Raw genomic sequence first — 14,033 nt, 5'->3', positions numbered from 1 at the left:
CTTGTGTCTGGGGAGAACGGCTCAAATGTGAGCGTGTCATGAGGTCTTTGACCTTATACACACACACACTGTATATACTGTGTGTGTGTGTGTGTGTGTATATATATATATATATATATATATATAAAAAAAAAAACAACCTGGCTACGTGTTCTGTACTAGACTAACTGAGACTTGTCATGGCACTTGTATACCTTTTTTGTTCTCTTGTTGATCTGATTGCTTCTTTTGTTCTCATTTGTAAGTCGCTTTGGATAAAAGCATCTGCTAAATGATTAAATGTAAATGTAAATATATATACAGTGGGTACGGAAAGTATTCAGACCCCCTTTAATTTTTCACTCTTTGTTATACTGCAGCCATTTGCCAAAATCATTTAAGTTATTTTTTTTTCCCCTCATTAATGTACACACAGCACTCCATATTGACAGAAAAACACAGAATTGTTGACATTTTTGCACATTTATTAAAAAAGAAAAACTGAAATATCACATGGTCCTAAGTATTCAGCCCTTATTTCTCACCATCTTGGAGTTCCTCATGTGTTTTTTCATGTGTCTTGCACTGAGGAGAGGCTTCCGTCGGGCCACTCTGCCATAAAGCCCCGACTGGTGGAGGGCTGCAGTGATGGTTGACTTTCTACAACTTTCTCCCATCTCCCGACTGCATCTCTGGAGCTCAGCCACAGTGATCTTTGGGTTCTTCTTTACCTCTCTCACCAAGGCTCTTCTCCCCCGATAGCACAGTTTGGCTGGACGGCCAGCTCTAGGAAGGGTTCTGGTCGTCCCAAAGGTCTTCCATTTAAGGATTATGGAGGCCACTGTGCTCTTAGGAACCTTAAGTGCAGCAGAATTTTTTTTGTAACCTTGGCCAGATCTGTGCCTTGCCTTTGTTATGTGTCTGAGCTCTTCAGGCAGTTCCTTTGACCTCATGATTCTCATTTGCTCTGACATGCACTGTGAGCTGTAAGGTCTTATATAGACAGGTGTGTGGCTTTCCTAATCAAGTCCAATCAGTATAATCAAACACAGCTGGACTCAAATGAAGGTGTAGAACCATCTCAAGGATGATCAGAAGAAATGGACAGCACCTGAGTTAAATATATGAGTGTATATCAATTCTGTGTTTTTCTGTCAATATGGGGTGCTGTGTGTACATTAATGAGGAAAAAAAAAAGAAATTAAATGATTTAAGCAAATGGCTGCAATATAAACAAAGAGTGAAAAATTTAAGGGGGTCTAAATATTTTTTCCTACCCACTGTGTGTGTGTGTGTATATATATATATATATATATATATATATATATATATATATATATATATATATATATATATATATATATATATATATATATATATATATATATATATATAGTTTTTGAACAGTAAGATTTTCAATGTTTTTTTTTTTTAAGAAGTCTCTTCTGCTCGCCATGCCTGCATTTATTTGATCCAAAATACAGCAAAATCAGTAATATTGTGAAATATATTTACTATTTAAAATAACTGCTTTCTATTTGAATATATTTCAAAATGTAATTTTTTTAATGTAATTTAAAATCGTTATATTTAAAGTATGTATTTGTGTGTATGGTGTGTGTGTGTGTTGTTTATGTGTGTGTGTGTGTTTATGTGTGTGTATATATATATATATGTGTGTGTGTGTGTATTCTCTGTGATCATTGCAGTGCATTGTGGGATTGCCTTCTTGATTGGATGTGGCCAGCAGAAGGTATCTTAGAAAGCATTATGACTGTGATCAGTGATTTTTTTTTTTTTCTCTCTCATTCTTCTTCCCATTCATATTCTTTGGCTTTTTATTTGCATTTATCTAAGATGTGCTGTTGGACCTCAGACTGAGTTGATACCTGTTTGTGCTCTCCACCAGAGAGTAGAGACTCATGCATTTTAATCACAGATGTTTCTGTGTGTGGATTTATTCTCTCTCCCCTGAAGCCAAAACTTGTACAAGAATTATGTGAAAGGAAATACATGAGTGCAGGGCCATCGCCAGAAAATCTTCAATGGGGGGGCCATTTCATTTTCATAGGGGGACACATTTTTTTATGATATCAGAAACAGACATTCACCAAAACAATAACAACCTGTATTATAACTTAAGAAGTTCTATATTAATTATATATAGAGCTTTATGACTTGAATAAAGTTCTATATTGAGACAGATTAAAAAAAGGTTTCTGTTTACAGTATATTTTTGCAGCGTTGAACAACAATCACAGACATATCTGTTAAGATCGCATGTGCAGCTGAGCAAAAGGAGAGAAGGAATCACTTAACCTAGGCACTGTCTTATATTTATCTAAAGGTTACTTCATTTAACCCTCTTCTTTTAAGCAACATCATATGACCCCTTTAAAGCATGTAATAAAGTGATTTGTAAATTTTTTTGCTATTTTCGAAACATTTGCTGTATGAATTAAAAAAATAATAATCTGCAATACACATCAGACAAAATTTTGTTGAGAGAAAAATCAGAATTTGGCGATCCTTTAAATCCTTTAAATCTTATGGTATTCAGACAGAGGAACATAAAAATCAGAAAAAATTAGCTGCTATAAAATTATAGTAAAAAATAAATAAACAAATTAATAAATAAATCACAAATTATAATGGCATAAACAACATACAAAAGTCTAACCAAAACAAATTTAAGAAAGAGACAAATTATAAAATAAACCACAAATTATAATGGAATTCGTTATAAACAACGTATAAAACGTACGTATACAACGTACAAACATTACTTTAGTGTGTTTCCATCGTAGATTATGTGCATGTTTTCTTACCGGATAAGAATTTTAACCTACTTAGTTGAGTGCATACATTTTTTTATGCCCATTTTTAGATGGTAGGCTATGTGCATCTTGGCGTTTCCATCCAGCATTTTTTTTTTTATGTGATTATACAAAAATGTGCATAAAAATAGGTGCATGGGAGTTATTAGCTTCCTGTTAATTTACCGTTGTAGAGATTAGTGGTCCTAAATGATTTGTTTGGCAATATTTAATGCTAGATCAGTACAATGAATGTTTTTCGTTCTCAATAGTAAGTTCGCTCGTGATCATGTGCAGGGGGGTTTGTCGAGTCATTTAGGGGGGCATTGCATGAGTGCATTCAGTGAAACCTTGTGTGCTGTTCATATAAATTTGATCTTGACGAGGCATGTCACTATATTCAAATTTCATTAGTTAATAGCATTGGCATTTTCAGTTCAACCGCATAACCAATATATTGATTTCTCACCTCCACTAGTCACCAAATGTAAAAAGGGTTGTTTTATTTACATGCATATCATATATCATATTACAGTACCAATAGAAATGGACTTCTGTGTCGTGTGTCCTTTCAACATTTGATTGCATTTCACTGCAGGTGTCCATAGATGGCAGTGTACATCACTATGCAAGCTGAAGTGTGTGTGTGTGTGTGTGTGTGTGTGTGTGTGTGTGTGTGTGTGTGTGTGTGTGTGTGTGTGTGTCGAGATCTGGACACACTCACACATTAATCTCTGTATACGTGTCAGTAGAGATGCTTTAAAGGCTACACAGGAAGCACAGCTAACTTATGTTAGTTATGTAGTTTACTATATTGATAGTAAAAATCAGTCTTTACTTTAGTGTGTAAAAGTAACATAATTTGTTTTTCTACACTAATACAGCCCCAAAATGTATTTGGACACTTCAGTCACATTTGGGTTTTATGCATGTATTTAATTCATTTTATATTCTATTTAATTAATTTTTTAATTTTTTTATTTTTTTATTAATTAATTAAATTTTTTGTGTGGATATATGTAAAAGTGTTTGTCCATAATTTACTATAATTGATATAATAATATAATTTTTGTTTACATTTTGAATGAGATTTTATATATTTTTTGTTTTGATTTTAGTTTTAGCAATTTTGTTGTTGTTGTTGTTGTTGTTTTTTTTGTTGTTGTTGTTTTATGTCTATGTAGTTTTTATCAAATTTAAGTTTATTTAATTTAAATTTAAACTAACAAAAAATAAAAAATGTTTCCCTGGAAACTAGCTGAATTAAAATGCATTTAAGATTTTTATTTAATTTTATTTTATTTCAGTTAATGTTTATTTTATTTCAAGTAATTATTGTTTTTAGGGTTTTATTTTAATTTTTTTTTAATTTTATTTAATAATAATAACCCTGCTGAGAAGCAGAAGACCTCAGCAGACTTCTCCATTTGCTCTCCATTTAATCTCATTACCATCTAGGAGAAACTGTTGAGGAATTATTTATTGATTGGATGCTGAAAAGTGAGTGTTGCATATCAGAATTGAAGCTTTGTTGTCATTTGAAAAGAAAGATGAAGCAAGTAATTGCATTTACATAAAAGATTATGAAGATTGTTCTCACTGCATCATAATGTTCACAATAAGAACAGTAGTGTGTGTGTGCCTGCAGAAAGTAAATAGCGTCAGTTATGATTTGATGTTGACTTTAACACCTTTACTTAAATCACTTCATGAGTTGAAGACATCTATCTCTGATTTATGTCTGTCTTTACGCACATCGTCATTTCATTTGTCATCTGTGAGCGCTGTGTTTGCTTCCTGGAGGTCAAAGTGATGCAGGTGCAGAGCGGAGATGAAGCCTGATGGATGTCTCCGCTAGATTTAATGAGGGCTCGGGTGGCGGGTGGTTTTTATTTAATGAATTTATTTGGTCAGATCTTACACGGGCCGCCGGGGTCTTTGATCTCACCAGGGTTTTCCACGATAAACAGAGGAACGTACTTAAACCTACAAGCTTTAAGGGGGTCGAGCAGGATTTGGAGGGCGCTTTCTTTTAAACGCTCAACCAAGAGGAATTTCAGGATGGCATGACCTTTTGTGTGTCAGATGCCTTTGATCTCAAACCTTAGGGTGTTTTCTTACACAGTGTTTTGGACATAAATTGCTGTAAATTTGTGTAATCCACATTAGTATTGCTGTAATTATTAGCGGCAGCTGTTAAACAATGCAGCTAAGATATGAAATAAAAATTGACCCAGTTTACTTCATTAATATGTGTTTCTGGTTGTATTGCGCTTGATTTATCTGTGTACGTTGTCTCAAAAATGCTTATTAAAATATATTGACTTCCCTCATTCACTTCCATTAAAAAGTTTGATCTGTATTGTTTTTTTAAAATGTATTTTAAATTATTTAGTTATATTTAATATTGTTATACATTTATATCTATTTTATACTTATGCTCTAAATATTCATTTTTTTTATATATTAATATAATATTATTAAAATAATGTACTATTTATTGATTTAAACTCTAAGGGCTTAAAGTTCTCTGGCACGGTGCCGGATCTCCAGCGTGAGGCATTTGGCTGCGGGAAAAAAAAAAAGATAGAAAGATAGTCATCCTACATTTAAAAGCACTTGCTGATATCACATTCGAGTTCATGAGTTCGCCTACCAATGTATGAGAGGAACACAGCTTTCACTCTCAACCAAACTAACATTACTAGCCAATCAGAACATGAGACGCGCATAATAGTATCCAAAAAAGCTGTGAGGCGCAATGGTCAAAGATTTCCATCTAGCATCATATTTACATAGAAAAGCTATTAAAAAACAAAGTGGAGCTTTGTAAACAGCTCAGAGTAATCACGTCATCTTCATAAGAACGATATGATTGCCAGAACAAATTTAGGGTGGTTTTTTTAAAGTTATTTTTGAAAAGTTATCTCTTAATGGTAATTTACCACTAAAGACTGTTTGTGTGAAAAGGGCTAAACTCTTCCTCTTCATATGCTGTGAGTTTTGAACAAATTTCTAAATATGCAATTTATTGTACAGCACGATTTTTAAAATAAAAGTTTCTTAATTTGCTTATGGCCAGATATTAAAATTAATTGGGTTTAAACGTCTTTGAATCACATGAAACCTCACCAGGCCGTTGGCGCCCTCTGCAGGTATTCGTTATAATACAGGTGTATTACATTATGTATTTAGCAGTGTTGTTCATTAAAACCATGTACTTGGTTTTGATACTTTATTTGAGGCCAATTATTATTGCCTCATTGTTAGTTTATATATAAATATAGTCATATTAAAGCCTGTTTTTCCACTTAGTCCTATTTGTATTACTAAAAAATATCAGATTACTCAGTAGATTACTTGATTAGCAAAATAATCAGTAGTTTAGCACTAGATTAGTTAGATCATTTCAAAATACAGTTGCATTGTTTTACTTTTTGTGATTAAAAGACAAATGTTTTGTCATTTGAAAGTTCTTCATCTGAAAAGTGAGCTAAGTGTATTGTCACACCCCAGTGTCTTTGATATGAGCGTGATAAAGCTCATCATTTTCCAAGTGTATGATATAACTTTCATTCTTCAGGTCAAATCATAAATTCATAAAAAAAAAAAATAAAAAATAAAAAATCAGTTTGAATAAGGAAAGCGATAACTTTGCCATAGTATCCTTTCAAATGTTAAAGTTGCCCCAGTCATTGCATCCTTTGCATGAGCTGCACCTTATTTGTACCATTTTGTTTTATTAATTTATTTTTTGTTTATTCAATTGAAAGATAATAACAATATTGAGTAATAAGTGATATCTGGTTTTAGTCCTTGAATACCAAAAAAGTAGTGCAAGTCCTTGAAAGTCCTGGAGTATCTGTACGAACCCTGTTTAAGTTACCAGTTCTTGGACCATTTTAATGTTTTTGTTGTTGTTGTTGTTAATTGAACTGAACTGTAGTTTTCTGTAGTAAACTGTTTTTGTATATTTTTTATTTTATATTCATTTCCTAGTATTTAATTTACCATTATTTCTTTTGAGCAAAACAATTTCAGAAATTTCATGTTTTAGATTGTAGGTCATCTTGTATCCTGTCAAGGACAAAGCTAACCAGCAAAACTTGATATCAAAAGCATCCTAAATGTTACACGTGTTTCCACCAAATTGTAGTGAGTAACCTTTCTTGTTATTGCTGCTTCAAATATCCCTCCATAATCTGAGCCTGTCAAGGGCTAATGGCAATAGCAGATATGTCACTAGTTAGTTTCAAGGAAAATCATTTTCTGTTTTTGTTTGCCAAATAACCCTGTGTTTGTGTCCGCCCCCGCAACCCTCGGAAAAAAGTTCAGTCTCAGGATTATTTTTATTTTTTTGCTTTAACCCCTGCTTTCTATTCATCAAAACTCCTGAAAGGAAATATATCGTTATTTCTTTAAAGCAATATTAGAATGAACACTAAATGATGCTGAAAATGCAGCTTTGATCACAGCATAAATTACAGTTTACAATATATTCGCATAGAAAACAGTTAATTTAAATTGTAACAATAGTTTTGATCAAATAATAGCAGCCATGATCTCAAACCTTTGAACGGTAGTTTATTTTTCCAGCCTTTCTCTCCAATCAGCTGACTCCATTCTGGTATGTAACTTTTCATGATCCAGTCAATTATTAATTGATAAAATCAAGTCCAAATGCACATGTATTATTCTGCATCACGTTATGTAAGTCAAATTGTTTGGGAATGCCATTTCATGTCTTTAAATAGAGTCTGAGACCCTTGTAGAGGAAGCACAGTGTTTTTTTCATGTATGCATGCACAAGAGAACCAGATTTGGCGAGAGAAACACACACGTTATCACACAGAGATCTAACACCCGTCTCCTAAGAGTTAAATAGCGCTGGTTTCCTGCTGTGGTTTACATTCCCAGAGCTGTGGAGATTGCTGCTGCTTGCTGGCATGGGCAGCCTGAGTTCACCGCTCTTTACCCTCACATAAGACTTTCTGGAAGATCTGATTGATTACACACGTCCCTTTATTCTCTTTCTGTTCTAGGACCTGTTAGAAAGCCCAAGTATGTGGAGAGTCCTCGTGTTCCTGGAAATGTGATCACGTCGTCGCTGAGGAAGCTTCCTGACGGTACGACTGGTGAGTGACGACATATGCTGTTATTTGCTTGAGAGACGTGTGTGTTTGGGCTTGATGTCAGGATCAAGTTTTTCGGTTTGTTTTCATTGGTTAGAGTAGAAGATTGCTGAGGACGTCAGGGTTCCCACAGTCACAGATGACTGGGAAATATGAAGAATTAAACAAACTTCTGTAGTAAATATACAGAAATATACTTATTCTAATTAAGCTCAGATCTAAAATATTTTATTGGTTCCATTATCTATTCTAAATATTACCATAAAATTATGCATAAAATTTTATTTATAAAATAATCTAAATATTATATATATATATGACTATTGGGTAAAATGTAAAATTTTTAATTAAATTTGAAAATAATAAAATAATATTTATCTTATTAAAATACTCTAAATATTCTAATAAAATTTTCAGTTGAAGTTTGAATTAATCTTGGGTAAAAGGATTTTTTTTATTTTTTGCCATCATCAAATTAAATTATTCATTTATATGAACATAATATTGGCCAGCGGGATCTTTATTTATTTTTTTATAAAAAATAAAAATAAAAAATAGTTTAACTGTCAAATGCCACATTACATAAGTAAAATTGGTAAAAATCCATTATTATTATTATTATTAAATACTTTTTTGAGTTTTGAATGAGTATTGGACAGAAAGACTCTTTAATTATATTTAGTATGTTTCGCATTACAATTGGTATAATTAAATTATATTATTCATATGTGAGTGTAATATTGGCCACCCTTATGTCTAAATATCTCTATTAGCGAAATCCTTATGCTGTAAACACACAGCTCCAGGACACTTATGGAAATTAATTTGTCAAAAACATGGGAACCCATTTATTTATTTACTCAAGATGTTTTCCATGGAAATTTCATGCTTGTATCTGTGTTTTTATGTTAAATTATGCATGTAAGCAAAGCAGCATATGCGTCACTAAATTTGCTTCATGCATTTTGAATCGAGATAATTGCATATGTGTATATGTGCAGTATAAACTCACTGTATATAACAGAAACGGAGTGTGTGTGTGCAGTTTCTGTGCTGGGCTGCTGTAGGGTTGGCAGTGTTGTGTGTGTATCTTTAGCTGCGTATCACTGGACACTGGATTGTGCTGGTCACAGCAGTGCGTGAGACATCAGAGCTTTCCAAACAGCTGTGTGCAGCAGGATGGCGCCAGTCGAATGCCAGCTGTCTGTGGCACAGCACTGTATCGCTCTGCTCACTCACATGACGTCAGAGACCGGTGACACGGCAGGAGTGACAGCTGATGCTTATGAACTGGAAAAAGTTATTTTGATGTAGTGCTGTAGAATCATACTGATGTCTCACAACTAGTGATGCACTGACAAGCTTTAGACATTTTCTGTTTCGGCTGAAATGGGTTTTGGAGAGTGATTTTTAACTAGCACTTCTCCGGTTTATCATTTTAATAAATCTATTAAATAACAGCATCATTAATATATTATTATTAAATAATTGATATGTTACTATATATTTTATAAAATTTTGAATGACTATTGGGTGCATTTTAGCAATGAATTAAATATGAATAATTAATAATTTATTATACTTGTTATAAAAATCTAAATATATATTTTTTTTTATCAAGGTTTGAAGGAATATTGGGTAAAATGACTTCATTTAAATTTAGTTTTTTTTGCAGTACATTTTCTATCATTAAAATGAATGGCTTAAAGAGCTTTAGTAATTATAGGTATAGAATGAATATTATTGGCTACACTGATGTCTAAATATATATATTTGTTGTAATTATTCTTTCTAAATATGTGCAATTTATAGTGTTTCTATGCAATTTATTTGGTTGCTAATGATGAAATAAATTAGATTAAAAAATTGATTATTAAATAAAAAATTATTTAAGTTTATTTTTAATTTTTGATGAAATTAAAACTTTAAATTCGGTTTCTGTGTTTCTGTAAAAAAATCATTTTGGTGCATTACTACACACATTTGGGTTTAATTTAGCAAGTGAATTACTCAGTTTTGGTTTTTGTAAGTCGAGTGTCAAAAAAGAGAATTGCGCTAAATGTTGTTTGGAAATCAATTTCATTTTGCATACTGAATCATTTTTTCTTTGGGAAATAGTTGATGTGACATTCTGAACGTGCTCTTACTGTTAGTAATTGTAAGCGAAATGCTTTAGATTTGTGTGAATAGTTCAGGATGTTGAAGTAGGACCAGTATAATCTGGCCTGGTTTTTAGCTGGTTTATTTACTGCATATCTGTCATATTTTAATAACACAGCCCAGTTAGCTCAGCTTTACCTCCACACACACACACACATACAGGTCAACACTGTTTACATGGGGGTCTGTCTCATGTTATTTTAACCCTGAGAGAGTTTATATATAGCATCTCTACACATTCCCCCAGGCTCCAGTTTAACATCGCCTTCGAGTCATGTTGAAATGATCATTTTCATGAGACGAACTCAAGGTTTTCTGTCAGTCATGACTTTCCTAGTTAAGTATGTGTCAATTAAAAAAGCCTGGTGGAAGATCGTTGGTATTTATCATAATTGTGATTTCATTTTCAGAAAGCTCTGCTCATTTAGAGAGTATTTGAAGCATCAGGCTTGTGTAACTCAACTGTATTTCCCATCATTCTGTGTGTTAGCATGAAAAGGTTTGCTGCACTTCTGATGTCTCTATTTTGTTGCACAAAAATCACTATAAAGTGGGATGTTCATTTTTGGTTGAACAAAATCATTTACACTACTAGTTTTTAGTTTAGCATTTTCAGTTTTATTCAGTTTAATTTTTGCTAATTTTAGCAATTTGTTTATTACAGTTTTGTTTTTTCATGGACATGTCAGAATCACTTCATCAACATTTTATATTTATTATAAAAAATATTTTTGTAAGTTTAAATTGTTAGAGAATCAGTTCATTAACATGATATATATTTTATAGAAATGTTTATTTAATTTAAAAAATATATTTAATAATTGTATTTTAAAGTTTTTTATGTTTTTAACAATTAGAATTAATCAGTTCATGGACATAATTAGTTCATTAACATAATATATTTTTATATATTATTTTATATTTATTTATTATCTTTATTATGTTATATATTTTTATTATACGTTTATAATTTTATCTATTTTAATATCTAAAAGTGTTACATATTTTTTATATTTTATATATTTTTTAATTTAATATTTTAAGCAATTATAATTCATCAGGTCATGAGCATTTTTGCATGTGTTTTGTTTTAGATTTAAGCTTTAGGAATTTTAGTTAAGGATTCACTTTTTCATGTATTTTTTTATTTTAGTTTTAATAATTATAGATAAAAATCACTGATGAATGATTTTTTTTTTAAATAAATTTATTTGTTTCATATTTCAGTTGTAGTAATTATGGTTTAAAATAGCTATTGAGTAGTTGGCATTGTTTACATCTAAATAAGCAAAACCTTGTGAATTTAAATCTTTATTTACATTTTAATTGTGTTTACACAGACTTTTAAATGCATTAAAACAGTGTACAACTGTATCCCAAAGAGGAAACAATTCATAAACTCAGTGAATTAGCACCTTAACTCCACATCGCCATCTGCAGGAGGGGAGTGTTTTAACACATGCACAGAGGGAATTATTTGGCTGTTATATTATTAGTACTTTAATTATGTTTAGTTTTACTCTTTAATTATTTTCAGTTCATAAAATGTTTTTAACTCAAAAGTTTTATAACTCTTGAACTCATAATTATAATTTCCGAACTCGTAAGTAAGCATTTCCCAGGAGCACAATGAAGGCAACATAACGTCTGCAGTCGATCGACGGCCTGCAGGTCTCTGTATCTGCGGCTTCATAAGCGGATACGACTGCTGAGATCAGTGGGACACTAAACAGCTCTCGGCATTCCCAAGACTTTCCTACCTTCCTGGGAATGTGGCGGCTCTGTCTGTAAATACCTGTTCTCACGCCTCATCTCCCAAACATTCAGTAAAAGTGTAGCTGAAGGAAGAAAGCAAACAGTGTCATGTGGAATTAGTCAGCGTGCTTCACTAATAGCATTAATAATGCATAATTAGCCCCAGTGTATGTGTACTTCATAATGATGGTTAATTACTCTGTCCTGCTGCCAGACTTTTAGCTTTTTGACTGAAAGTGTGGTAGGCGTTTATTTATTAACACGCACTTGTTTCCTCGTCACCTGAAGTCAGAGCGCTCCAAAACTGTTGAGCAGAAGTTGAGTCAGAAAACTGCTGCCAAGAGCAAAGCAATGAAGAAAAGCACATTGTCTTCAAACTGGTGCTGCGATATGTTACAAGTTTCCTGAAAGTAGGGATGCACAGTATATATCACTACCATACGAGTTGTTGTTCGATATTATAGTTGTTGTTTTTTTAATTGGAATCAGTCTATAATGCTTGTATGTTGTTTGATAATAGATATAAATTATTTAATTTTATTTATTGATTAATTCTTTTTTTTATTTAGACGTTTACCTTTGCATCACATATTTAAAAATATAATAATTAAATTGAATGTCATAATAATTAAACAATATAAAATATTAGATGTTTAATAGAAAAACACTGTTAAATGTGATCTTTAGCAAACCCCAAATAAATGTACGCATTTTTTTATTTTTATATTTTTGCTTAATGTTACATAAAGAGTTAGACAGTTAAAGCCATAATTTAATATCAATTTAAAAATATTAGATGTTTAATAGAAACCACTCATTCTAAGCTTATTTTTGTTACGGAGTTTGATGTTTCCTTTTGCATCACACATTTAAAACTATAATAATTTAATTACTATAAAATTATTAGATGTTTAATAGAGAAACACTGTGAAATGTAATCTTTAGATAATGTCAAAATGAATATTTATTAATTTATTACATTCAGAGTAACATTTGCATCACTCATTAAAAATATTTTATAATAAAATGTAATATAAAATGTAATAATGAAATAAAATTTAATATTGTTTAATGATTAATACTACTTCAGAAAGAAGTTAAAAAGATGATTAATAGAAAACACTGTTAAAAGTGATCTCTCATGTGAATCTCAGAATATAAATTATTCATACTGAACATTTTAATGTTTGAGGCCTAAATTCACTTGCAGCATTAAAAAAAAATACAGTTTTTTTTTTGTTAGTTTAGACAAAATAGGGTAGAAGTACACCATCATAATTAATAATATTAATTATTTATTGACTATTGACTTAACTACCTGAAAGAAAACCCAGACTGCAATATTGAATTGCACTCTGACAGATTTTATAACACAACACAAAAAAATCTTGCCCAGAAGTGCTTGTGTTCACAGGCCAGATCCAGTGCTTAGACCAAGACCACAAGCAGAACTCTAACTCTGATCCCACCTTGGACCAGAAACACCAAAAGAACTGATTCAGCAGGCCTTTGAAGCCTCTTTTTGAGCATTCCTGCTGTAGCTGTTCTGCATGTTTTCTGCAGATTGTGAACTTCCTCCTGAGCAGCACTGTAAAGTGGAGAGGTCTGCATTCATCATGTGTTCATTAAAGGTCTCGCACTGTGTGTGTGTGAGTGTGTTCAGGTCTTAATGAGAGCCTCGTTCACACACACATTCTGTCGTGGGTCTCTGTAAACACTCCAGCAGATCTCACACACACTCGTGCTTCCTGCGTATCGTTCTGTTGGGCTTTAATGGCCTGTAAATCTCTCTCATGAGGGTGAGGGTGTTGTTTTGGTTTGTGCCCTACGGTCGTGACATTATTTAAACAGCAGAGTTATTTCAGAGTCATTTTCATGTATATCCAGAGGCTAACTGGAGAATATTTACCACGCATAAATGCTTTTCTTTGCCTTATTTTTTGTATTTTTTCCTGTGACTGAAATTATTTTGCTGGTTTTCCTTATTTATGACCAACAGTGCATGTTATTGTGTCGTATTGAAGATGAGCAGCTCTCTCTCTTTCACTGAAACTACACCTGTGATAAAAAGTGCATCACGTTTTCATTCCTCTCATTTTTATCTATCTATCTATCTATCTATCTATCTATCTATCTATCTATCTATCTATCTATCTATCATCTATCTGATCATCTATCGATCTATCGATCT

At 32.1% G+C, this 14,033-nt stretch overlaps 1 protein-coding gene across 1 annotated transcript in view; it reads left to right on the top strand.

Moving 5' to 3' along the window:
• Positions 1-14,033, top strand: part of tanc1b (tetratricopeptide repeat, ankyrin repeat and coiled-coil containing 1b) — a 164,534-nt gene that overhangs the window by 59,032 nt on the left and 91,469 nt on the right. The window contains 1 exon segment of the mRNA XM_042731899.1: positions 7,838-7,930. Within this exon segment, the coding sequence (XP_042587833.1) occupies positions 7,838-7,930 (93 nt within the window).

This window comes from Cyprinus carpio, chromosome B9 (genome assembly GCF_018340385.1).
Source record: "Cyprinus carpio isolate SPL01 chromosome B9, ASM1834038v1, whole genome shotgun sequence".
Lineage (NCBI taxonomy): Eukaryota > Metazoa > Chordata > Actinopteri > Cypriniformes > Cyprinidae > Cyprinus > Cyprinus carpio.
This window is presented reverse-complemented; position numbering and strand designations above follow the sequence as displayed.